The following is a 27,905-nucleotide window of genomic DNA, read 5'->3' as shown; positions in this document are numbered from 1 at the left end:
TTTTAACGGACTCTGAGGAAGCAGTCCTTATGAAGGGTTTGAATTTTTCAGTAACACGTCCACACTCAAACTTGGATATGGCATGTGCGGTGGAGTCTGTTGTTTCAAAGCTTCCACAGACTAAGGGCATGGAGTTCAGGTGGAAAGTTAGATCCATGCTAGAGAAGTCTAAGTCTTCCAGACCTAACATAACCATGAAGGAACTGAAAGCCGTGAAATCTTTGAGACTTAACAAGGAAATTAGGATTCTTCAAGCAGACAAAGGCAACTGCACAGTGGTTTTGGACGAATCCAAATACAAGGATAAGTTAAACACGTTGCTAGAGTCCGGAGTTTACGAAACCTTGCCCAAAGACCCTACAGCTAAGGTGGAGAGGAAAGTACAGAAACTCCTTTCTAAATATAAAACCACTCTTCCGTCCGATCTTAAACACAGGCTGACTCCATACCACAGCAAACCTCCACATCTGTATGGTCTGCCCAAGATTCACAAAGCGGATATTCCTCTGAGGCCTATAGTAAGTTCGATTGGTTCTCCTTGCTATGCACTGGCCGGCTTTCTCCACAAGATACTCAGTCCTTTTGCTGGTAAATCCGACTCTTTCGTTAAGAATTCCGCCCACTTCATTCAGTTATTAAAGACTGTTAACCTTCATTCTCAAGATACTCTCGTTAGCTTTGACATTGTCAGTCTCTCCACTAATGTTCCAGTCAACGAGGTCCTACATATCATTGAAAACAAGTTACACGACGATGTCACACTGGCGGAACGGTCTGTCTTGCAGGTCGGAGCCATCATGGAGCTGCTGGAAGTCTGTTTGAGAACCACCTATTTTCAGGTTGACGACAAGTTCTTCCAACAGAAAGATGGCATGGCTATGGGAAATTCTCTCTCGCCCATCGTTAGCAACATCTTCATGGAGCATTTTGAAAAACTAGCTCTTGACTCAACTCCGTACAAACCATCGTTGTGGCTGCGATACGTGGATGACACTTTTGTAGTCTGGCCTCATGGTCCAGAGAGATTACAGACTTTCTTCGACCACCTCAACAGTTTAAGGCCTTCCATCTGCTTCACCATGGAAACTGAGTCTAACAATGCGATCTCATTTCTGGACGTTCTGGTCATCAGGGAAAAGACGGCACTAGCCACACAGGTCTACAGGAAACCCACCCACACTGGCCAATACCTCAACTTCAATTCTAACCATCCGCCGCATGTAAAAAGAGGCTTGATAAAAAGTCTCCACGACAGAGCCTCTACCATATGCCAAGATCGACGAGATTTGGTCAGAGAAATTAACAACCTGAGACACGATCTTCAGTTGAACGGTTATCCCAAAGGTTTTATTGACTCGGTCATTAATTCCAAGGGCAGTAGTCGTCCGAAGAAAGAGGAAAGCCCTCTGTGTTCTGTTTATATTCCACATGTGAAGGGTGTGTCTGAAAAGTTTAAACGGATAGGTAATCGATATACTATTAGGACCATCTTCCATACGAAACACACACTTAAGAACTCCCTTATGAAAACTAGACCGAAAAGAGATCCGCAACAGATGGCACAGTGCGTCTATAGCATTCTTTGTGAATGTGGCAGAAGCTACATTGGCAAAACAGGCAGACCTCTGGCCGTGCGGCTCCGGAAACATAGGCATAACGTAAAAGAAGGTCTTCTAGAAAAATCTAAATTAGCCCAACATGCCTATGAAGAGGGACATAGGGTAGGCTGGGATGAAGCTAAGATTTTGGATATTGAAAGCCACATCAGGTATAGGAAATACAAGGAAGCGGCCCATATGGCATGCTCGGCCAACCCAATTAGCCAACCCAGTTTGGACTTTTCTCCCATTTGGATCCCCATTATCAGCAATGAAGTCACCAATTCACATAGAAGATCTGTATGACGAGATATATGCTTTTATTCATTTCTATTAAGTTCTAAATTAGATAGACGTGATTTACTCCATTGTTGACGCTAGTTAGACACTATTAGGTTTTTTTGTTACTAGTTCTTCTTTCTATTCCATGCCGTGGGGTCATGGACATGGTTATGAGTTTGGTTTCGTGGCATAAATTTCTACAGATCTATCCATCCTGGTTCCACGCTTGTATGTGTTTGCAACAATTTGTTATGAATATTTTTCTTATTAGCTCTCATGGACTTACCCTGGTCTCAGGTATTGATAATCTTCATGTTTTGTGACATTGGTTTGTCCAGTGATTGAGGCTAGCTCTCTCTAATGGACCCAACAGAATAGGTGTTTCCCCTTTTCCTTCACCTGAGGACGGAAATAGATCCAGTTTCCGAAACGTTGTGTTTTTATTTGTTATTTTAAAAACCAGGACGATGGATAAAGTCCAGAAACCCAATATATCAGTGCAGATCAGATTAGATTGGCAGGGTGAAATTAAACAGTCCCTTACTTTTGACCTACTGCACATCTAACATTTAGTCCTGCGCCTTGAACGAAGGGTTGTATCTCACTCAGAAGGGCCTTATGACAGACACTCAAGTTTCATGAACTGGGCTCCAAGGTACCATGCAAAGGTATTTCTTCACCACGACATATTTTGCAGTCCAAATTTCAATTGATACCCTTTCATGTTACATTGTCCTACTAACGGTTTTGCTGCATGTTTCACCTGGTTCCTATTAAACTTAATAGTTAGTTACTTGTTTTATCACAGACCTTCTGAATGAAACTTTGGACATTTCCAGAAGTGGACTGCCAGCAGTCCTAACATCACTAGATATTATTGTACTAACTCCTTAGCACGGAGTATTCTGGTCCCTGAATATTCAGCAGATCCCCCATTATGGAACTACAAAAACTTGTCAGAAGGTGAAGTCATAAAGACCAATCAAAATTTTGCACACACCACTTGCTTCACTCACCCATGGATGTTTTTTTCCTGTCCTTACTGTTTCATCCTCAGTGATTCAGCCATGACAATAATGTTGCACAATGTAAAATATAGTATGGTAGCATTTTATGCCAATTTGAAATAGTGTGATGCAAAAAGAATATTAATGAAGGGTCACTTCATGTGCAAAGTCTGAAATAATGTTAATCCCCCCCTGAAAAAAAAATTGGCAAGAATCCTGTTCCTATGAGAAAACTTGTCTTGAATTGTGTGACATCTGCAGGAATGCACCCTCACATAAAATACAACCACAGTCTATCTGAAATTATTTTGTTTCCATTACTGTCAAGGTCTAGAATGTGCATATCTCAACTTCTATTTACTGCCTTATGACTGAATACATAATATTCTAAAATATAAATCTCCCTCTCAGTTTCAGTTTAAAGGAAACATTATATAAATCTCCCTCTCAGTTTCAGTTTAAAGGAAACATTATGCTTTTAACACTTTGTGTGTAAGATTTGGAACAAGGATACACTGAGAATCACTGAAAATCCATCAATATGAATATATTTCAGCATCCTGCTGCATTGAAGTATGACCTGTAGTCCTCTACTGTCTAAAATGCAACAATATTAATATAGATTCAGATGAAAGTAATCCACATTTAATTCACTAAAAAGTTCATTAAAATGTTTAAGATGTCATTAAAATATATACACATTCTGGCTTGTAACTGTATGATGAACAGTGATAAGGGACTTACACTACCAGCGTACTGTCCTAGGGGAGAGCCAGGATAGCCTAGTTGGTAAAGTGACTGGCTACAGACTGGACTGGGGTCATAGTTCAACTCCCAGTAGGGGCAAGCATTTTCTCTTGTCCATGTCGTCCACACTGGTTCTGGGACCCATCCAGCCTTCTATCCAATGGGTACCAGGGGTAAAGTGGCCAACCAGTGTCAAGGTCGAGAAAACGTGGATCTATACATCCACTCCCCCATACGCCTTCATGGCATACTGCTTAATTAGTTAAGCACAGGGACAGCTTTATCTTAACACATTCTGTGTTTAGGCGCTACATGTTTTGCCCACACAGGGCCATCTTCAGGCAACACATTTTTAAGGAATCCAACACAAATTAACACGTGATACACACGACCAAGGAAGTGGCACATCAAATGGGGCATTTTAGTGAATTAAATGTGGATCAGTGTCATCTAAATCTATATTGATATTGTTGCATTATAAATAGAAAAAGACTACAAGAAATCCATGAAGCTGGACATAACTGCTTTACCTGAATTGCAAATTGCCTGTCCTCAGATGCTGCTTTGCTACCACAAAGTAATGAGGAGCCATGCTGTTTGTGTAGCTGGATGCATGTATGTGTTAACTATAAGAGTGCAGCTAGGGAATGAATGTGAAGCGTGTCTAGAAGAACTAGAATTATGCAAACATCTGTGTTGTGTCTTGACAAGAATGTCGCGTATTTTGCTGAATGACCACTTCAGCAGTTGTCGCCATGTACAGCAATGAACTGAGATCATACATTATTGTATGAAAAGGTTTCTGTCTAATTTGATATCCAGTATATGATGAATTTTTCTCATATTTGTTTTATTAAAATTAAACCCATCTGTAGCAGATGATGCCTATAAAAATGTAATCCTAATGTTCAATTGATAGTGTCCACTATTTCAATTTTTGAAATATACACCTGAAGATAAAAATATCTGAGAAGTTAAATAAAATGTTAAGAATTATGACTTATCTTGTTTACTATCATCCTTATCATTATTGCCAGTCCGAAGCATATGATGCTCTGGGACAAATACCACCCAATGGGTACTGTGGATCTTTCCCTGGGGGTACAATGCCCAGGGCATGAAGCTGACCACTCACTTCCATCTACTGGGGATGTTAAGAATGTGTGGGGCTATGCCTCTGCTCTTCCATGGCATGGTGTGAACTCAATTATGCACTGGGAGAATTTTACCATTACCTTTTATTAATGATTATTTATGAGTGTAACTTTCTTCAGATTGAAGAGGGATGAAATAATAGGAAGTTCGATAAAACTGCATAGTGAGGAGCTACATAACTTGCACCCTTCATGAAGTATAATTAGAATGATACAGTAAAGGAGGATGTGGGCAGTAGGGTAAGTAGCATGGATGGAGAGAGGAGGAATGCATACAGGATTTTGTTAGGAAAGCCAGGAGGAAAGAGACAAGTAGAAAGACCTACATGTAGGTGAAAGAACACTAAAAATTATCTTAGAGAAACAGGATGAGATGGTATGGACTGAATTCATCTGGCTCTGGGAACTTAGGGATGAACTTTGGGGTTCCATTCAATTTTGGGATATTCTGGAATAGTTAAGTAGCTTGTGCTTTCCCAAGATGTCCTCGTCTCCTTGGAGTTAGTTAATTGGTTAACTCACTTTTGAATAATGTCATGAAATTTACCACATATCATTTTGATACTTGCCAAACTACTTACCAGTTATTTTATGGTGCACTTTGAGGTGGGTCATTAATGATCCAGTGTGAAAATGCAATTAAAAATAGAACTCCAATACCTCTATTTATTTGAAAATCATACGAATATGTAACATACTTGAAAAACATAATTATACCTGTGTACAGTACATTTCTTAAAACAGCATCTGTGCTCACATATTTACACACAGAATTCCTGAAAGCATGGATCTTGGGATGCCTGTCGATTATTTAGCCCTATCATCATCTAGACCAGCGATGGCCAACTGGCGGCCCGCGGGCCGGATACGGCCCACGACTTGACTTACTCCAGCCCCCCGCCAAGTCTCAGGTTTATTTTCAAAAGTCTTAACGCCACAGATGTATTGGCATAGAATTCAGTTTTTAATAGGACGTTTCATTAGCTTACAGCATTTTGCAATTGAGTGTATACGTTCTTACCGAGTTGGACAGTTCAAACTGTTTTCTAATAACTGTGTTCATGTCATGGAAATCCCAAGTCCCCCAACCCTACTTCTGTAGGGAGATGACACTGAAAGGAAGACCGTAGTGGTGAAGGATTTATGACACCTTCAAAATAGTAACCATTCCCAGCTTGCTCGCGGGGATGGGATGTTTACCGTTTCTCTTGGCATCCTGGCCTTTGTTAAGTGCCAGTTTTAGCAGAAATGTCTCCCAGTTAGTACGATTTTAGAAAGTGAAGCGTGATTACAGAGTGTAAGTGTAGAACTGTTTTTCAATTAGAATTGTGTTTGAAGTTATTGTAAGTGATACGGCATGTCAAATAGTAAATTGAGAAAAGTTGATAGTGAAAATAGGGCGTTCAAATCTGAGTGGGAACATGACTATTTTTTTTATATTAAATAAAGACCACAAGCCACAGTGTTTAGTATGTTTTCAAGTGCTAGAAGTTTTAAAGGAGTACAGCATAAAGAGGCATTACATGACAAATCATAAACAGAAGTTCGGAAAACACTCTTGTGAATCAAGGAAAGTAGTCTGCGATCAGTTAAAAAACTTTTCCAGCAGAAATCTCTTTTTACCAATGAAACAAAACAACAAGAAGAAGCTTTGCTGGCTTCTTATTTCGTGACATATGAATTAATGAAAGCTAAAAAAGCGTTAAGTGATGGTGAATTAATTAAGAACTGTGCGATAAAGATGGCAGAAGCTTTCAATGAAAATAAGGTAGGAAACAAATTTCAAACAGTGCCCCTTTCAAAACAGACTGTTACTAGGAGGCTGGAAGATATTAGCAACCAGATATCTAATAATGTGAAAGACATTATCGCTAATTGTTCCTATTTCTCAATTGCTCTCGACGAAAGCACAGATGTTTCGGATACTAATCAGTTGCTGATATTTGTTCGTGCAATTAAGGAAGATTTTACAATTTTCGAAGAGTTGTTAAAAGTGTGCTCTTTACACAGCACAACTAGAGGTGTCGATATTTTTAACGCTGTTAAGAGTGCAGTGGAGGAATTCGGTGGTTTTGAAAAATTGTCCTCCATAGTAACAGATGGCGCTAAATCAATGACAGGGACAATAAGCGGTTTTGTTGGATTTTTAAGACAGAATCAAATTACTGTACCTACCTTGCATTGTATTATACATCAGGAGGCTCTATGTGCCAAATCAATTAAACTGTCTACCACCATGGCTACTGTCACAAAAATTACTAATTTGATCAGAGGAGGAAATCGATCACTCACTCACAGAAAATTTCTGACCCTCTTGGAAGAAATGGATTCTGCTTACGGGGACCTGCTTCTGCACACTGAAGTAAGATGGTTAAGCCGTGGGAAATGTCTGGTACGGTTCTTTGAACTCCGTCATGAAATAGCAACATTCCTAAGAGAAGAGGTTACGAATTCTGCTGAACTGCAGAATGATCTCGAAGACGTCGAATTCTTGAGAAACTTGGCCTTTCTCACTGATATCACTCAACACTTGAATGTCCTGAATCTGCAATTGCAAGGCAAGAAGCAGACAATATGTCAGATGGTTGGCTTTGTTGACAGTTTCCGTAAAAAGCTACATTTATTTAAGTCTGCATTGGACAAAAATAACCTTCTACATTTCCCTTGCTGTCGGAAACTCTCAGAAGAAGAAGAAGGCTTGGAGTTTAGGGACTACACTGAAATTATTGAAGATTTGTCTTCAGAGTTCGACCGACGATTTAACGATTTTGAAAGCTTTCGACCTGATATTTCTTTATTCAGTAATCCTATACATTGTGATATAGAATCTCAGCCAGGTCATCTGCAATTAGAGCTTTGTGAACTTCAATGTGACCCATCCTTAAACACATCTCAGGTTACTGGAATTGACTTTTGGAAACTGCTTTCACCAGAACGTTACCCACTGTTACGAAATTGGGCTCTCAAACTTTGCTCTGTTTTTGCAAGTACTTACATATGCGAGACAGCGTTTTCATCGCTGAAGCATGTAAAGTCTAAGAACAGGAACAGACTTTCAGATGTCGTGTTATCACATATTCTTCGAGTGGCAACCTCACAATTAGAAGTGGATTTTATATCATTGGTTTCCAGTTTTATGAAACCACAGTGCTCTCATTAAAACAGTGTGTATATGAGGATTTAGGTATAATCATTAGACCATAAAAACTATGATTGAAAGTCTTTTGTGCTCATCCCTGCTGAAAGAGGAATTTGTGCTGTTTTATGGTAAGTAATTGCACATTTCAAGGCATTTTATTTTTCTTTCTTAAATTATAATTGCATTTTCCCCCGGCATATATAAAACTAAACATAAGACATGATCTGGCCAGTGTTTCTTTAAGAAAAAATGCTCTGGGGGTAGAAGTGATAGAAGGCAATAAAATCGATTGGTGAAATTTTCAATATCGACTTAATATTATTGGTGCAACGTAAAATTTAAATATATAGGTTTAAATGCACTTGTTTTTACACGGGTTGTGACTGATTCAGTTTGGGGGGCAATACTCCCCGACCACTCTTATGAAAGAAACACTGTGTCTGGCCCCTGATGGTGTTCTATAAACTAAATTTGGCCCTCGAAATGTATTAGGTTGGCCAACGCTGATCTAGACCATATTGTTTAGATCACAGGATGAACTGAAAGGCATATGGAAGGAAGCAGTCATTAACTAATTGATGTACTATCTGCCATTGCCTGGAGGAACTGGAGACACCCATGTGAAACTTCAAATTAGGATAGCTTGTGTCCTGGCTGAGGTTCCAACCGATCACTTCCCAGAAGAGAGTTTAGTGTTACCACAATGCCAGTGCATCTGATGTCGTGTAACAGTACTCTCCACACAGGATGGGAGCGTCCCTTCGTTGTTTTATTTCTGCATACTATACACTGTTGACAAGGCTCATGGACAACAGAGCAATGAGCAAATCAACTTGCCAAGATACATGTCTTGTGGGTCCTGGTGAAGATACACAGTTCCCAAGCTTCTGCAGAATTACAGTTGAATCCCCCCGCCAAAGAACATGCTGTCCACTGCCATTCCATTTGAACTAGCTAATAATTAGTTGTTGTCCATATTTGTATCAGACATCATAATACAACATGAATGTACCACTATTTCATTTCCATAAGCTGCTGTGTTCTTGTCTGACCCACATCGCCCAAATATTTATTACATCTTAGGAAAGATGTGGCCATGGAACACTACAGCCAAGTATCGCTACCTATTACCAACATGGCTAAAGCAAACTCATAGCTCGGTCAACATGATTATGGTACAGGCTGGAAGACGAAAGGAACTGGGGTTCAATTCTTGGCAGAGACAAGAGATTTTTATCTTCACCACATTGTCTAGGCTAACTTTCAGGCCCATCCAGCCTTCTGTTCCATGGATACCATGGGCTCATCCCTAGGATGTAAAGTGACCAAGGCATGAAGCCGAGTTGGCACCCAGATTTAGTGCTGAGGTGGATATACCTGCAGGACCACATATCTTCATGTTGAGATTCTTAATTATGCATTTTTACCTCACCGGACTCACTCAGAAGTATAGTAACTACACTGTCTTTCCATCTAACAGCAAATAATGTTTTTTTTTTCTAGCTATAAGTCAGTCTGTAATATGTTGCCTTTGGTAACATTTTTGTATAAGTCCTGTGCTGGGCACAGGCCACTTTTGGGCACAGCTCTCCCTTACTGTGCCCATTCCTTCTGACGACTACCATGGTAACTGTATAAGATATGATGGAGCAATACAATTATTAATAAATCAGGGAGAAACAGGAACTGGGATATGCCCAAATTTCTGCCATACACTGCAATACAAAATCCCAATACTAAGCCCTGATTTTTACCACTGTACATTGCACCTGATACTACACAAACTGCAAATAGTACCACAGTTTTATACAAGATGCACTAACTTCAAAACTAAACCAAATCAGCTTTCCTCTACAAGTAAACTGTTTACAACCATGTTACCCAAAACATGGTATTATACAAGGAGATTACCTGTGAACCTGCAGACAGCCAGGCTGTCTAGTGGCATAGACAACAGGCCAATAGTCTAAGAACTTTATAACTTGGATACTAAAGGGTTCTGACGATGGTGGATGACACAAAGAATTACTGTGTTTTTGGACTTTTCCTATCATCCGGAATTCTAGATAATAGAGTACACTCTAGGCAATAGACATGACGTTTCAGAAACTGGACCCGTTCCCATCTTCAGGTGAGAAAGGAAGACACCTACTCAGTTGGGCCCCTTAGAAAGAGCTAATCTCGACCACTGGCAAAACCCGGTAATACTTTATAACTTGTCTGAAATACTGTCCCCATAAATCATTTGACAGCTAGCATGAGATGAACTTGTGCCTCTAAACCATAATCCTGAACAAATTCAATGTGGGACTTATACCCAGAGCAATTGAAGGATGTGGGTAAATTTCAGATACAAGTTCCATGTACAAATACAAGAGAAAATGTCCATATCAACATGTGTCTGGAAACATTAATTTGTTAGTTACTGTCAAGACTTGCACTTCACCATTGCACTATGGATGCCTGTCAGACTATCCGCAACTGCCCCGGCATCCTTGAATCGATGTGGCCGTCCATGATGAGATGTGTTGAGGCGTGCATTGAATCTCATGGAACATATTTTGACCACTTACCAGGTAAGGTACGGTAAGATAAAGCTGTCCCTGTGCGTAACTAATTAAGCACTACGCCATGTAGACGTATGGGGCAGTGAATGTACATATCCAAGTTTTTTTGACCTCGGCACTAGTTGGAGGTGAGTGTACATACCCAGTGCCAGGTCTATATGTGGGCTTCCAACCTCCTCCCCCCCAAATAAAAGAACCCTGGAGATGGCAACTGCGGTGTTTGTCTAAAAGTGGAAAATATTCTGCGCGGCTTATTTCCAAAAACCGAAGCCATACATTAAACTCTACCCGCGTAAACTAAAAAAAAAAAGAAATAATTGCTACAATAGATATCGCATGTGCCTATAACATGCTTGGCATATTATTACAAAGAATAGTTACCTTATATTTTAAGATACAGTGTGTATGAAAATACAAGCAATCTACTTACTAGTATGAGGAAGCAAAATAAAAACTTTCCTTCAGAGCTTCATAGCAAAACTTCACTACGAAAACCACGTGTTTCAGTCCATTTTACTCATACCGCCACACACAAGACTACATACTTTCCCGCACCTCCCTTGGCCTACGACCGTGATTTCGTTTTAGTATTATACCACTAGGGGGCAGCTTCGTGAGACCCACAGCCATCTACGTCTGTCTGTGTTTTGTAGTTCTTAGCATTGCACTGTAGGTGATTAATGAAAATTTTAGTGAGTTAACATCGTTAACATTCAGTTATAAATGGACGGACGTATGATATTAGTGGATGAGTAAAAAGGGTCAATTTGCTTATGTGTTTTATGTGTTATGTGTTTGTTTTTCAGTTTTTTTATCAATTGTGTATTTTTCTGATCTTATTTCTATTGATAAAATGTAAAAAAGAAAAACTATGGCATGAAGCTATCCACAGGAGACAGAGCCAATGGGAGAGGAAGTGTGCAGAGAAACTGGGAGTCTCTCAGCTAGTCAAGCACTTCTCCGCCTCTTATGAAATCCTTATGTTCACTATGCTTTAAAGGCCCTATGACTTGACCATTCGTAAAGCCAGATGAATCCAGTACACACTATCACCTTCCCATTAACTAAGAGTACTTCAAAGGCTTTCTTAACAAACCCTATGTCTCACACTTGGGTCTCCTTCCATCAGGTTTACTGGCAATTTTTCCTGTACATTTTCCACTGAACACACCTGTCTCATTCTCCTTGAACTGATCGTTCAACAATGTGCTGACATGCACAAAATATGAANTAATATAGTAATAAAAATTCCATGTTGAGTTTTTTTATTTGATCCACTGATTTAACTTAAAATAGTGTAACGTATATTTCACCAAAATGTTATATCTTAAAAATTTGAGCTCCTAGGCAAAAACTAATGCCATATTTGAATTCAGGGCATCAAATTCATATGAAATCAGCTCCAAATACCCCGGCACCAAAACAGCTGTTGGCCTGTGTAATAAATAATTACATTGCATTACAATTGCCTGGACACAGTTTTGAACCTTTCTCTCCTGATGAACAGATCTTTGCATCCAAATCTTATTCACATATTTTCTTAAAGCAAGATTTTGGACACAACATTATCAATTACAAATAAGTATATACTTCTGACAGTACATCATCCAGCCAATTGATGCTAAATGTCTTGTTATTTATAACAGCAAATTGGTTACAAGAACTGATTCTTTGGTTATAAAATTATGCTTTCTTTGTCAAGTGGTGACATGATAAATGTGAAGGGATGTTTAAAGATTCATGGTGGCCTGCTTTTAAGGTAGTATCTGAAATTTGCACAGGAACTGAGGCAGTTGGGAAAAACCTCCGTCGGGTTTACTGGTCACCAGGACAGGATATACGCAAACAGAAGGTGTATAAAAATTGTACAGCCATATTCTGCAGTAATATAAAGAGGGGTGAACCAACTCAAAGGGTATCTTTCACATAGAAATAAAAAATCTGTCAACATTCCCTTCATATATTTATTGTAAGAACATATTACAATGTGGATCTGCCTGAACAGACATCTTCCACCACCATTATGCAAATTCCAGAAATCTGACAAATGTGAGCACTTGATTCAAATTCATATTTTCAGCTCAGCAGAAGAAATGTGTAGACTGTACCCAGTACCAGTGTCCAAAACTGACAAGTTCATTCTCTGAGGTAATTCTTATATACATATATATATATATATATAGACTGAGTAGTGGAATATCCCAAAACATACTATTTGATATTCCCACTTATTGATATGAAACCTGAAATGGGCACATTATAATAAACAATTGTTCAAAATTCTTATCTAACTGTTGTTACTTGATTTATTTTTTTCAATTCCAAAGAATTAAAAGTATGAAGGAGTTATGACAATTTTTGTTAAAGAAACTTACAATTTAACCAAGAAGCAATTTACAAAAATTCAAATAATTATGCTGTTTTTGCTCTGATGGCGGCTCTCTTCCCAGTGACAGCCTGAAATAAACACAACATGGCATAAACATGGTGTAACAGAATGTAAAGCGCATTACTCTCATCTTGGGCAGGACACAATTACTTTCTTTCTCTAACATCTCTAGGCATATTTTCTTCAACTGTCCAGCCTCTGCCCACTTTGAATAAGTAAAAAGACACGTTTCTGGAACTGCACTGCTCACTGGGCGGTACTGAATTTGCTTCAAATGACAAGGTGCAAATGGCAGACAAACTATGGGTGGGGTTAACATTTACTATGGACTCAGAAAGAAATCTAGTGTTCTATCATGTTCACAAAATTTTCACTTTGTATAAGGTGGGGAATGAAGATGTGCTGAAAAATCCACACTATATCTGGCCAGTCTTGAACCTAAGACAGTTCTGAATGGGAATTCCCTGCCTTTCTCTAGTTTAAGAGCTCGCCATTTTTTTTTATTGCTTGTGGGGTGGGACTAAGTCCCTTGTACTGTGGCCACTTCTGGCCTATTGAATCAGCCCCAGATGATAGGTGAAGGTGATTGTGCAGCAATTGGAGGAATGAAGATTGGAAGGGGAAACCGAAGTACTCGGAGAAAACCTGCCCCAGCACCACTCTGTCCACCACAAATCCCACTTGACCAGACCTGGGATCAAACTTGGGCCGCCGCAGTGGGAAACCAGCGACTAACCGCTTGAACTATGGCGCGCGGCCCTAAGAGGTCACCTTATTAAAATAAATTTATGTGATTCCTCCTCCTCAACTCTGCTGTCAGTGAAAAATGCAGCTCAGCACACTGCTGCAGATTCCTATCAGACTGTAGGTTGACAGCAGGAACCTAAACAGTTCTACACCCTCTATACATCTAAAGTGTGCTGTAAAATATTTCTGAAGTCATGTAAAAATTTTCAAAACGTTTCACTGGCTGCAGATACCAGAAACCTTCTGAGGGTATATGGAAGCCAGCATGTAAGGCTGACCTCACCATCAGTGAGTCGGCGGTCTAGAAAATGTGGGAGCCTCAACATCTTGCAACCCTGTAGGCCTCCACAGCCCATGCCATCTGCTCTCTTATGTATTCAATGTTTTGCTTCTGTTCATCAAGGGTCAGGACTCTTTGTAAACAGAACTTAGCGTTCACAGTAGCCAGAACAGCTCAGAACAATTAAAAGTCAATGAAATGGTTACCTGGAAGCCTGATTTTATGCTGGCTACGGAACAACGGGATCCACATGTTTCACACTGTAAGAAGAAAAGGCGAGTGTCCTTCTGCAGGATGGTGTCAGGGGAGCGACATGTATGACATGTAACGTATTCTTTAATGTATCGCCTCAGAACATTCTCAATTTGCTTCTGCTGGAACCTCCCCTTGATAATGAGCTGGTTGTTTCCATCCACAGAGCCACTAGTACCTAACTCCGCTAGCAGGAAGTCCAATAAATGTTTGGGCTGCCGATGTAACCTTTAAGTGAAAGATACAACATTCAAACTTACACTTGTAAATTCAGTTAAGAAACCATTACCAACCAGTCTCCTTTGCAAAACATGAAATAACCTACTACTCTGTGTCATCTATTCACTAAGAGTCATACATAAAATGGGCAACTATCAATTTTAATAACAATTTAAGAATAATTTAGAACACCAAAAATAACACAGCTCTGATAGTAAAATTATTAAGAGACATTCATATCAAGAAGACTATTATAGGTTGGACAGATAGCTTGGATGGATTTAAAGGGAAATGTATTCAGAATTCTGACTGAGAAGACCCATGAAGGCAATCAACTGAAATAGAACGAAGTTCCCAATTGTGATCTTTTAACAGGACTGCTGAAACTTCAGGTTACATCTGATCTAGTGACTAAATTTAGAGCTGCCATCTGATATGAACTTTTTTGTAATGGTGAAGCAAACATTAAAATATGGTAAAATGTCACTAATTTGGACCCCCTATAATACACAATGCCTACATTTTTTATGCATTTTATCTGTGCATATTCGACATTTCCTAAACCAGAATTTAATAATACAATTTCTGACTCTCTGTTGGCCTTTGATTAGTATCAAAAGACATACATAATCTAATATGTACCTGAACCATAGAATAAACTTATTAATCAAGAAATGCCACTGGTTCACTGTCTTACGTGCAATGTGTCCTTCTAAAACTTATTTAACAGATTTTCACAAACACACAACGCATGTTTTAAACCTTATTTAAAAGCCTCTGCACACTGCACTACATGTTTCGACTGATGTGTAGTTCTATCTGTGTGCTCCCATATATCATCGTGTCCGGCCTCTTCCTGTTGTGTTGTGTCTAGACTATATGTGTGAACCAGAGATAACTGTTGAATAAAATGTGATGTGCAAGAGGATCCTAGCCAATCACAGTGGTCGTGCGGTCTACGGCGGAACTGACAGCAGGAAAAAGAGAGAGAGAACAGGATGCTACAATATAATATTAACAACACAATAAACATTTAGAAAGAACACTCCCAACAAAAATGAATAGAGATATGTATTACTGCACCTCCTGAGTACTTCTGAAGCCAGACTGTCACACTGACACTAAGTTCAGCACTGTGACTTGAAAATATCTTTGTATAATTATAACCTGTAACTCAGACTTTTCACTAATTCAAACCACCCCCTTCCCCCTGTTAGCCCAAACAGGTGAGATTTTACTGTATCATTAACTTACGTCTTGCATATTTCTGTAAAGTTGGCAAAAGAGGTTTTCTTTGTTCCTATACGCACGACCTGAGGTGGTCGCATTACAAACTTTTGTTTCTTTCCTGCCACCATGTCCGGATTCTTGTCTCGCATGATGTCGAACACTCTCGTCAGCAACTCATCGTATGTGTAATCTCGGTCTTGTCCGAACCATGCAGTCTGGCTGTCTTCCACTGAGATAGATTGGACAAAGAATTAATGCAGCACATCAGTAAACACAAACCATAATTTCAATAATAATTATATTATTCTGGCATTAACATTTTCAACAATCTGTCATCTAGAAACAAAAGTCTAATGAATGAAAAGGCGAAATTTAAATTATCACTGAAACGATACTTACATACACACTCAGTCTACTCTGTTGATGAATTCCTACTGTCTAAAAACGGCTTGTCCTTTTAAATGGTTATGTACACAGCATAAGTTGACAGTACTGACTTATATTTATATGTATTTTTTTTTTTGGTTCTCTTTCAGCTGTACTGTATTTATGACTTTTGTATCTGTATGACTTGTTCCACATTCTACAGTCATTCTGACTTACTTTGGATCTACGGAATGTAATATATGTATGTATATACAATAAGGTAAAAAAGGTAAACCTATCCCTGTAACAGGCAGCAGAGGCCCATAGGGTTGTGAGATACTGAAGCTCCCACATTTTCTCTAAACAGTCAGTTCACAGATGGGGGTAAGGTTGTCAGCCTTATGCGGTGTCTGCCCTTTACACCCAGGAAGATTCCTGGTACTCATTTCTGTTAGAGGCCAAGTTGACCCCAGGCCCGTAGTGCGGCTCGAAGGATTAGGTCAACTGAAAAATCCACCTCATCGGGACTCAAAACGACGACCTTCCAGCTTGTAGCACAGTGCCTCAACCAACTACGTTTGCGCAAGCCTCCGTACATAACTACATAATTAAAATATAATTTTATGCAAGAACATAAATTTATCCTTGAGCTTATCTGAATAAACATTTAAAATATTTGGGCTTATCACAAGTACTTGAACATAGATGTTGGCTATTATTTATTATAATTTCTGCCTCTTGGACTATGCCATGTCGAACACTACAGGTTTTCCATCCATTCTGAAAACCTTGTAGTTACCATCTTCTTTTTCTTTGTTAATGATTTTGGGAGGTGTTTCCTCAGCAATGTATGTACTGCAAAAACCTTTCATTAACCCTGAAGACGGCATCTGCAAGGTTTGCTGAAACAATTTAAACCTTCAGTACTAGACATAGTCTAGTCCTGAAAGCTGCAGCCACATGCTAAGCATCAGCCAGGAGACCCTAAAGACTAGAATGGCATTTTGAATCTCCCTTGATCAGTGTACACTAGGTACTTTGTGATCTTGTTTTGGAAGACTGCATAGCACCAAAAACAAAAATGTAAATACCCAAAGAATTAAGGTGACTTAGACAAAGGCCAGGAAATGACAGCAGGTAACCATGTGCCCTTCTCTGTGCATGCAAGTCACACATGTGTTAAGGCAAAGAAGTGAAAGGATGTGAGACATACACTTTCCCAGGTTCGATTCCCAGCTGAAGCAACAGGGTGCAAACAGGGCAACAAGTACAGTCTACATCCAAAGTTTAAACACTGGAATATATGAAGAATCCATGAAAAGTAACTACATTGTAATTACTATTCTGTAGTATTTATTTTAGCTGAAAATTCTGATGTACTGTAAATATGTATGAAGAAAATGTTTCTTTTACAGTTATTTTGCTCTGTACAATATAATATTCTTAGAAGATGTCTGTAAACAGCTTTAAGAACTACGTATTCACACAGGGTCATTGAAAGAATGCCCAGATTATAAAAAACTATCACTCAAAAACTGTTAAACATATCAACACGATTCAAGCATTAAATTGCTAAGATAAATCTGAAGTGTCTGTCTTACCGCAGTATGTTTCGATATGCGCTAAATTTAATCGCTCGGCAGATATCGAGACCATATTTGATCTTGTGCCAAGTCTGCTGAATCATCTCTGGAGTTACCATTGTGATGACTACTGTGATCATGCCCCGTAAAAGCTGAAGATCATGAATCACTTCACCATACACACCAAAAGTCCAGTGGGGCAAGATCTGCACTTCTGAGAGGCCAAAGATTTGTCTGCCCCTCCCAATCTCTCCTTTCTGCAAGAGGTGTATGGACTGGTCATCCGACAAAAGCAGCTCAACATTGTTCACTACCCACCATTAACTGAGCATATCCAAAACTTACATTCTTTCACTGCATTTTAAACCTTGAATCATTTTGATATATTTAACAGTTTTTGAATGATAGGTTTTCATACTCCTGGTATTTGCGTTGTTATTTAGTACTGTATTCTTATGATGACATGCCCTGTAACCTTGCCTCAGTATTGTGAAGGATCTACGGAGTTCTATCTTCAGAGATATATTGCTGTGTAGAGTGGTGAAGGTCCCGCACAGAAGTATATCCCGGAAGATAAAACTCTTCATTTTTGTGACAGACTGATATTAGAAAGAATGCATTCTTACCAGGTTCCGGTTTCCTTACAATCTCAGTGGGGCATGTTTGGAAAACAAGATAACATTTTCAAATTTCTTAAATCAATATATATATTCATTAAAGCACATGATAAAAACAAAGCAAGAATATATATTATTTAAAATCTAATACCATTTTCCTTATTCTCCGCTTTCTTTTTCTCATCTTCAGCTATAACTTCATCTAAATCTTTTTTCTTTGTCTTCTTCTTCTTTTTTGTCTTGGAGAAATCCATATCAAGATCAAAACTATCCTGAAATGACAGATACAAACATGGGGATCAGCCTAACTGGAAGTCAATTTTATTATTCACACTTTTCTTGAGTACAGATATACTTAGTGGGGACAAGTGTTTTCCTTGAACTGAAATTCCATGTTCAGACCATACTGGGGGCTGACTTTAGCGTTTGGAAGCAGTCCGACCATGAATCTTGCATTCAACATGTACTATTAAGATGTGGTGGTGTTTTCAACATAAAAGTTTGGAAAACGTGTTACAGGTTAATGTGTTTATGCTGTGGGGACCAGAAGAAATTTGTAGCACAATCTTCTGAGATTTGAAGTTCTTCTGTGGGATGTTCCGCTGTGCACTCACATACTTTTATTATCTAACTCTTTAGTAGTTAATGACAGAATGTACACACACAAATTTTTCTGTCACACAACGTATATTATCTTCTCAGGTTTAAAAAACTACATATATACATATTGGACACAGATTCCTAATATCAAGTTTATGCATGTGTTAGATAAACAGACGCCTGCAAGACAATAAACTTATGCTGTAACACATTGCCCACTTTGTAAATATTGTTAACTTCCGCTAATCTGGTTACAGTTAATTCAGATGTGGACAATCCAGATTAAAATGTGAAAAATGAACAAATTCTGTTCACAGTTGAGTACTTACTTCAAAATACACATGGGATTTAGGAGCAAGAGGACTTTCTGGCTGTGTTTACGGCAGCTGGAGGGACTGAAACCACGCAAGGATATATCCAAGACTGGCTTCAGATGGATGAAGGAGACTCTGAATTTCAGCTTCTGACAGAGGAAGAAATTGCTGCAGTGATATTTTTCTATTTACTTCCGTCAGCACTACCTATATTATTAAATTTTCCATTTATTTGTTTTCTAAGTTTTCCTCTGCCTTTTAGGAATATCTTTTGCTTCATTAATCCATATTATCAGTTAATAGAGATGACCTACCCCCAGTTAATCTGGATTAGTGAGGGTTTACTGTACCAGAGAGAGAATCTATATGGTGAAACTGAAAAATTATCCAGAGCAGAACTCCAATTTTATGTTCCTCAATTTAAGGTTTCGATTTCAATGATCCCCATTCAATATGAGTATAAAATTACTTCCATTTTCTGTTCTCAGTTTAGTAATAAACTCCACTGCTCCCTGTGCATCTGTACAGATTTACACAATATGATGCAACACTGTACTGTGCCAGAGAAACTGACAGTTATTTTACAGCCCCCTTATCACTGAATGAAATGCAAAGACAAAATGAAAAGTGAAATGTTCTCGGGGAGCCAAAGCAAATGACGAAAAACCTCAAAAGCCATTTTCCTTGGCTTAGATTGCAAGAACCTAAGTAGGTCAGTGAGATTTACTACAGTCAGTACAGAACAGAAGCAAAATGACATTACGTACTTCCATCACACATAATACGCTCAGCTGGCTCGGCAGATAATTCAGGGTGGAACATCTGCTGTCAGGATGATATAAATTAATGCTTAAAAGTAACAGACTGGATACTGCAATACCTCCACTAAACCTTCATCTTGAGTTCCATCTATTTCTATATTTCCTTCTTCCTTGGATTTATTGCCTGACTCCGGAATGGCTCCGTCTAATTCTTCCATGTTAAATGGCTTCTTTTTCTTCTTCTTCTTCTTACCAAAATTCTCCAGATCTAGGTTTCCATCTAACAAAACATAAATCATACAGTCGCTATAGATCCAGATTAATTCATTCAGTTCACATAAAACTGGATAAGGGTTCAAAACTACAGACACTTGAGATCGGGCCTTCAAAATCATGACTTGTGAGGGATTCCTGTACTCAGGGCATTATTTTGCTCTCAAAAGAATGGAGAAAAGTTGGAAATTTATGGTATCACATAATGAAGAATACTGTGGTTTGTACAGGTCACTGAGCATCATCACAATTGATGGTCTGGGCATGTTACGGGAACACAGGACACTTGCAATGCATACATAATTTTGATTGGGAAACGTCTTGGGAGACAGAGAGAAATATGGTAGGGCCTGAGGAATCACAAGGAAATACATCACGATGAGTAGAGCATGGAACTGGTTTGTGTTCGTGTCCAATGGTGAGCTATGATGTTAACAGAACTGAACATTCACGTCTGTCAGAGTTAAGCGGTTATTACTGGGCATAGCACCTACACCATACATCACTCTTCACGCAGACATTCTGTTCATATAAATGGTGGCTGTGATAACCACATCATTAACTTTGCTTGAGACAAGATTTTATATATTTGAAGAAAGCAGTCTTCTGGGATTTGGCACCGTGTATATGTGGTGTTAACCGACGTTTCGGAGGAACGTATCGCCCCCATCTTCAGGGTTGAAGAAAAAGTTTAAGAAATCTGCAAGCGACAACACCGTGAGAAACGGTAATTTGTTTACACAGACCGGGGCAAATATAACATTAATAATATAAATTCCAAAATCAATGCAACTATAATTTATTAACTAGTTGTGTTGATGGTGGAATTTGTTTTATTAGTTACAGTCATGCAACAGGATGCAAACATTAAAAATAATTAAAAAAAAGTATATATATAAAATTGTAAGCAGAAAAGGGAAAACACTGAGAAGCATCATCTGCACCACTCATGGGATGCTTTCCCATGCCCTCGGTACAGTTCATAAACAGTACATAAACTTACCCTCAAGCTCCAAATCCTTGCTTTCATTATCGCCTCTTGGAGGCTCCTGATTTTCTTTATCTGTGGTCATGTTGTCGGCATTTTCACAACTGTCAGGCACTGTACCTTCAGCTAACGCAGCATCAATATCAAAAGTTGTCTTCTTTTTTTTCTTCTTCTTTTTCAATGTAGGGTCGAAGATCTACAACAACCATAAATGATTAGTCCTTAAATAACTGTGCTTAGATAAAAAGTAAAGTTGGCCCCTGTGCCTAACTTATTAAGCACTACGCCATGAAGGAATATGGGCGAATGGTTGTATAGATCCACATTTTCTTGACCTTGCACTAAATGAAGATGGGTGGTCAGCTTCATGCCTCTGCTGCTTTACCCACAGGGAAAAAGCCCCTGATACCCATTGGATAGAAGACTTGGTGCCCCCCCCCAGCTTTTCTGAACGAAGTGGAAAAGAAATTCTAGACCCTAATGGGACTTGCACTGACACTCCTCAGTCGTCCAACCCGTAACCAGTTGCTATGACTGAGCTATCCTGGCTCCGTGCGCTTAGGATCTATGGGTAAAGAAAAATACCTGGAGGCTGGGGTTCTTTTTCTAAAAACACCTAATACTATACTGAGAAGATGAAATAGCCAATCCTAGTGTTACATGGAACTGTTCTATAAGCTGAAGTTGTCAGGTTCGGTAATACTTCTCAAATGGAACAAAATAATGACATCAAATCATGACAGAAGCCAAGTTTTCACTCAGCTCTTAAATCGTATCAGAGCCCATGCTCCACCATCCTAGTACAAGGAAAGCTGCAGAATATTACAGACAAAATAACGGAGCTTTAGGTTTTCTGTGACTTTCTTCTGTCAGCCCTTCTGAGCAAATTCCAGGAGAGTATATTGAAATAGGCCACAACCGCTTCCTTCCATATCCTCTCTGATTCATCATTCATGAATCATCCTACCATTCAATGTTATATAGTCTGTGCTACTGAAAGTGTCATTAAAGAAAACAAAAACAAATATGTTGTATTTACGTTCTTGTGGTGCTGACTATGAAGAGAATGTTCTCATGCAATTTGGAGGGATCTGCTGACTGTGTCTGTATGCCTCTGCTTATTTCTCGCTTGGCTTACTCTTTGAACCTAAAGATGGAGGCAACATGTTCCTCCAAAACGTGACACTCTCTTCGAATAACACAGCGTTACAAACCGGAAGACTGTGCTTTTTGTAAATAAATAACCTGTATGTAAACCTATGAAGTTCTTTCTCATTAAAATGATAAAATAAGGAACCTCTTCTGTTCTCAAATAAACCCAAAACTGAATTCTAATTCAAGAGAGCAGAAATTAAAAACTTTCAGTTTTTTTGTTAAGTCTTTCAAAATAATGGCGGGAAGACGAATTAAGGGAGATGGATTCCAAATTTGTACACCTCACCAAATACTGCCATGGTAATTAAAACAAAGACAGGATGGGCAAAGCATATAGCACACATGGCACGAAAAATATATACAATTTTAGTCATAAAGCCTGAAAGGAAGTGATCACTTGGGAGATCTAGAAATATGTAAGAAGAAAATATTAAAGATAATATTGGACAAAAACGATGTACGGTTACAGACTCGACTCCTTTGGTTCAGAAGTCGGCTCTTGTGAATATGAAGAGTCTGTGCTTAAATACGTACAACACCACGGGGATGTCCTGATGAGTGGAAGTACAGCTCCACATATTCTTACCATCAGCATGTGATATATGTGAGTGGTCAGCTTATTATCCCAAATGCTTTACCACTGGGGAAAGAAATCGTGATACTCTATGGACAGGATTAAAATAATTTTGAATAACTGCAATTTGAAATAACACACGAGTGTATGTTCTGAAATATATGGGTCAGAACTACTAATGATTATAAAATTTTTAATAAACTACTCTTTGTAGCTAATTCTCTCATAACTATAAAAATTCGTATTTTTAATGTTTGGAATTAAAATATAATCGAACCTCTTCATAAGTTATAAAAGATACAAAAGTTGACAGCTGTGTTGAATTGGCATTGATGGTTTCCTAATTTGTGAGATGGACTTACTTGCTAGTGCAAATACTTCATATTGTAAATGCGGAACGACTAGAAAAACCCCTACGATCATAGACGCACCATGTGTTCGAATTCCACCAATCTGGGATGCGCGTATTATGGCAAGCCATGTGAAATAACGCCACATTAACCTGAATACGTTAGGTCACTTTTCAATCATAAGAACCATATATGCTGTGCAGATCACTTAATTAATATCGGATATAAAGCTGACGTGGTTCTCAATAACAAATAGTTACTCATCGTAACGCTAAATAGGTTTCGATTCAATGAACAGCATAACTCTACATATGTATCCTATTTATGAATAACTTACAGAGTCTTCTTCCGCCATTATTTTAATAGATCGCTACTTGAAACGCGCAAAATTCGTTTCTCTTCTCTAATCTCTATCGCTGTTTCTTCACTGACTAAAACATTTACTCATCTGACGAAATAAATTACACATTTTTATTATGAACACTATTGCATCAGCCTTCTACCGCCACATGTATAGCATACTCCACAGATTACTTCTAGACCGGATGAGTGAAGAAGTGTGAATGGCTGGGTCGCAACCTACTTCTCCTGCCATCTATAGTCCCTACTTGCTCAGCACATACAGACTCAGTACCCCATCTATATTTAGTTTACAAAGTTATGGGTCTCAAAGAGCACGGATTATTACATTACAGATACGAATCATACGTACTGTGCTGACATCTATCCAATTGAGCAAGATTCTGTGGCCAACTCAAACTGTAGGAAAGTGAAATACACTTTGGTAGCCGCAATCCCCTACTGCCCACGAGCCACTCGAAAGTATTCATAGCCATGATGTAGTCTAACCAGATGACTCTGGTTTCTATAAATTTCCGTCACAGTAAACTTCACATTTCCCTTGAAACAGTTTTAAACTCCATTCACTATAGAATTACTAAGTTCTTGGACTTCGCCCAACGTCGGAATTCTAGAAACTGGAAAACGTTTCGGAAACTGGATCTCTTTCCGTCCTCAGGTAGGGGGAAGACACCTACTCTGTTGGGTCCCTTAGAAAGAGCTAACCTCAATCACTGGACAACCCTTGTCAGATTCACTGCAGCTAAGACCAGGCTAATTCGGAGGGAAGTAACAGGAAACAGAGTAGATGTCTCCCAACTCTCACCTAAGGACGGAAACAGATCCAGTTCCCGAAACGTTTTGTTTTATAGTTCCTAGAATACCGGACGATGGACAAAGTCCAAAAACCCAGTAATTCTAAATATTATACACCGTCGTCAGAACCATTCAGAATCTCCATTCTCTGCAACCTGACATCTCTCTCTTCAAAACTCGATCTGGAAACGAAGCAATGAAGAACAGTTCTATCTTTTGGGATATAATGCAGTGTAGTCCGTTAAAATTCCGACTTTTCGGAGGACTATATAGCCTCAATAAAAATTTACAGAAACGTACCGTAAACCACCTACCCATACCAGCCTTTACCTACACCCAGCTCTCATCACCCCCATCCAACAAACATGCCGTATATTGGATTTCAGGATTTCACTGCGGTCACTAAAAGGAATGCCGTCTCCTGAGATGTCGTGCCGTTTAAATATTGCATAACTGATATTTCGGAGGAATGTGTCGCTTCCATCTTCAGGGTGTAAGAAAAAAGAAAGAATCCGCAAGCGAAGAACCAGCGTGAGCAGGTGTCTGCAGCATAAAAAAAGACAGACCCGTCCACTCGTCAGAGAGGGCGCCCCACAAAAACAAGACCGTAACTATCAGAAATCAATAACTGTCTGCTCATAAACCCAGACGGTGCTCGACACCAAGGCTTATTGACTGACTGACCGTCAGTCGCAATGTGACTTTGACTTTACTAGTCAGGGTCATACGAAATCATGAGAATGAACATGTTCGCAGCACAGGACAAGACGAAGTCAGAAAATATAAGAGGCTTAAACTTGGCGGTGGTCAAGCTTATGACCGTTCAAGTGACTAAGCTACCTTTGTATAGGCCGCTCCATAGCTCAAGCGGTTAGTCGCTGGCTTCCCACCGAGGCGGCCCGGAGTCTGGTCAAGTGGGATTTGTGATGGACAAAGTGGCGCTGGGGCAGGTTTTCTCCGAGTACTTCGGTTTCCCCTGACAATCCTCATTCCACCAGTTGCTCCACAATCACTCTCACCTATCATCTGGGGCTGGTAGAATAGGCCAGAAGTGGCCGCAGTGCAGGGGACTTAGTCCCACCCCACTAGCAATAAAAAAAATACCAGCTTGTATCTCCTCAATATGTTGGAACTGGCAAAAGTCGTAAACCGCCAGTCGTACATTAACTCTGACTTACCAGTCAGGAGCCCCTCGCGTAAAGGCGGGTTCGAATACCTTCACCGTAGCCTTGCGAGTCGCAGAAGGCGATGAAAAGGGAATCCGGCGCCTGGGGGTATAACCGGGCTATCCTGTTGCTGGGGGATATAAATACGGGGATCTGGCCCTCCAGGTTAGGGGAGCGTCGAATCATCATCATCATCATCAGTAATCTGTCAGGCGACAGGTCCACAGTCTCTTCCAAAACAGTTTCTCCACTTAATGCGATCTTCTGTTTTTGGAAAGAGACTATCCAGGAAAAGTGATAATGTGGTAGTTTTTCCATTTGCTTTCCACATCGCAGTACAACAGCCGTTCAAACCACTCTGGTCACGCCTGTTGCTATACGAACTTGAACCATCTCGAGCATCATTTGCTCTGTGCTTCAAGTCGCTGCTGATGACGCTGCTTCCGACATCAGTTTTTGGTGTCTCTCTTCGTCTGATGCCTACCCTTTGACCTATCCAGCAAGGGAGGCCCTGCCAGTAGCTACGCTACCGCTGGTATAGCTCTCAGGGTCGAATATGAGACAGTAAAATGTGGTCATGAGAATGATTGCGCTGGCGAGGACCAACAACAATTGTAAAAGACAGATTCCGTCCTCTAGTCATAAAAGACACGCAACATCAACAAATCGGCAACGGTCTGACAATTACAAAAGTCTGGTCTTGGGTTCCAGAGAGATTGGGCGACTGGCCGTCGGCCGCAATGCGATTTTGGCTTAACTTTACCAATCTTCACGAAACTTGGTATGGATATCATGCCATTTGAGGCTATCTCAACGGTGTACTACATAAATCACTACAATCAGTAATACCAACAATGATGTCTTCAAAACTGCCTTGTCTTATTGATTTCATTACACATAAATACTAAAGATTGCTTTCTAATTATCACATGAGAAACTAGGATTATACTAAAAGGAAAACAGACAACTAATTCTTCTCAAAACTTCTTGTTATTAATTCACTAACTGATACTCCTGCGTTCGAATTTTATCTTCATGGGTGAGTTTAAGATAATATGTTGACAAAATTAATAATATTTTCAGTTAAATTTGGTATGCCTGACGACAGAATGGGCCTTGCAGTGCTAGGCAAGATCATGAAACCTGGACCATAACACAAACACATTATAACGGGTTTTAGAAACATCTGTTGAAAGTTTCATTTCAAGATTTGCACCCCCAATTTGGAATTCTCTTCAGATTATCAAATAACAGCTTTCTACTTATTAAAATTGGGAAATCTCCCGGGAAATTTTGTTGAAATGAAAGTTTTGTACATCCCTTTTCTTCCAGACATTTTAACCAGAAGTATTTGTTGTGTCCCATTTTCTTAATCACCACGACGAGTGGCCATTAAGGGACAGATGTCACAAGATTTATCTCCTTGCCTCAAGCTGTCACTCTTGGAAAATAACCTGTATTTCTGCCCGAAATTCTTTATTCTGTTGCCAAACCAGCTGGATGAAAGAACTACAGTTGAAGCAAACCTCAGGTAAACAATTCTCTCATTTTGTACCTTGATTTCAGTGTATTTTTATGAGGGTTCATTATCAATTGGAGTAGTTGTACGAACAGTTTTCAAACGCCTTATTTCAGATTTTGCGCATGTCAATGGCTCTTACACTCCGTTACTTTTGCAACAAATCTAGTTTTCCTCTCAGAGGACAAGTTCCTTCTCTGTCACTGTTGAACTAAGAATTCAGTGACTATGAACCAAATTAATGGCGGATATCGAGTCAGCTTTTACGTACATAATCTATTGTTGCGAAGCTGAGTCACACCTCGTAGTTAGCAGGTAAACTACCATGTTTCTTGTCACATAGCTGTCGTACCGATCAGTATTTCGAATAAAGTTGTCGAGGTTAAGGTCCAACAATTTCATGTCATACACATTGCTAATATGGGTACTTTACGATAGAATGAGTCGGACAAGAACGACAACATTCGACTTCAGTTTCATGTAAAGAGTAGAGGTTGTATCTGACAAATTATTATTATTATTATTATTATTATTATTGTTGTTGTTGTTGTTATTTGCCTGATTCAAGGACTAGCTGACAAGGTTCGTTTCAATATTCAGTTGTTTCAAAACTGATCTTCACAGTATTTGACAATGAAACAAATTTATATTAGATCAATAAATTTTATAACAGCAATCCATCCGGCATTTTTGAAAGTGAATATATATATAGGTATTCCTGTAACAGGCCGTGGAGGCCCATAAGGTTGCGAGACGCCGAGGCTCCCACATTTTCTAGACAAGCGACTCACAGATGGCTGTCACGTTGTCCCTTACGCGCCGGCCGCCCTTTACCCCCAGGAATATTCCTGGTACTCATTTCTGTTCGAGGCT

The 27,905-nt window shown here is 39.3% G+C and overlaps 3 protein-coding genes across 8 annotated transcripts in view; 1 reads left to right on the top strand and 2 right to left on the bottom strand.

Moving 5' to 3' along the window:
* Nucleotides 1-11,054, bottom strand: part of LOC111866304 (uncharacterized aarF domain-containing protein kinase 5) — a 90,055-nt gene extending 79,001 nt beyond the window's left edge. For all 5 annotated transcript variants that reach the window (XM_033752239.1, XM_033752236.1, XM_023855172.2 and 2 more), the window contains exon 1: nt 10,925-11,054. The gene's annotated coding sequence lies outside the window, so the exon portion shown is untranslated. The remainder of the gene's footprint in view (nt 1-10,924) is intronic.
* Nucleotides 78-4,923, top strand: LOC111866380. The gene is made up of 2 exons (XM_023855272.1): nt 78-1,220; nt 4,909-4,923. The coding sequence occupies exons 1-2, from the start codon at nt 78-80 to the stop codon at nt 4,921-4,923; spliced, it is 1,158 nt and encodes a 385-aa protein (XP_023711040.1).
* A 1,390-nt stretch (nt 11,055-12,444) lies between the features above and the next one.
* On the bottom strand, nt 12,445-23,748 carry LOC111866460 (eukaryotic translation initiation factor 2 subunit 2). 2 transcript variants are annotated; one of them, XM_023855437.2, is made up of 8 exons: nt 23,530-23,748; nt 21,129-21,309; nt 19,972-20,132; nt 18,329-18,449; nt 18,187-18,219; nt 15,636-15,840; nt 14,117-14,390; nt 12,445-12,951 (listed from the first exon to the last, which is right to left on the bottom strand). In XM_023855437.2, exons 1-8 carry the CDS (start codon nt 23,545-23,547, stop codon nt 12,907-12,909), a joined length of 1,038 nt encoding a protein of 345 aa, XP_023711205.1. In that variant the 5' UTR covers nt 23,548-23,748; the 3' UTR covers nt 12,445-12,906. The 2 variants fall into 2 exon arrangements, with proteins under 2 accessions (XP_023711205.1, XP_023711213.1); XM_023855445.2 differs by lacking the exon at nt 18,187-18,219.
* Between the last annotated feature and the right edge of the window lie 4,157 nt (nt 23,749-27,905).

The sequence above is a fragment of the Cryptotermes secundus genome, unplaced genomic scaffold (assembly GCF_002891405.2).
Source record: "Cryptotermes secundus unplaced genomic scaffold, Csec_1.0 scaffold1191, whole genome shotgun sequence".
In the NCBI taxonomy this organism is placed as follows: Eukaryota; Metazoa; Arthropoda; class Insecta; order Blattodea; family Kalotermitidae; genus Cryptotermes; species Cryptotermes secundus.
Note: the sequence above shows the minus strand (reverse complement) of the source record. Positions and strands in the feature narration are given on the sequence as shown.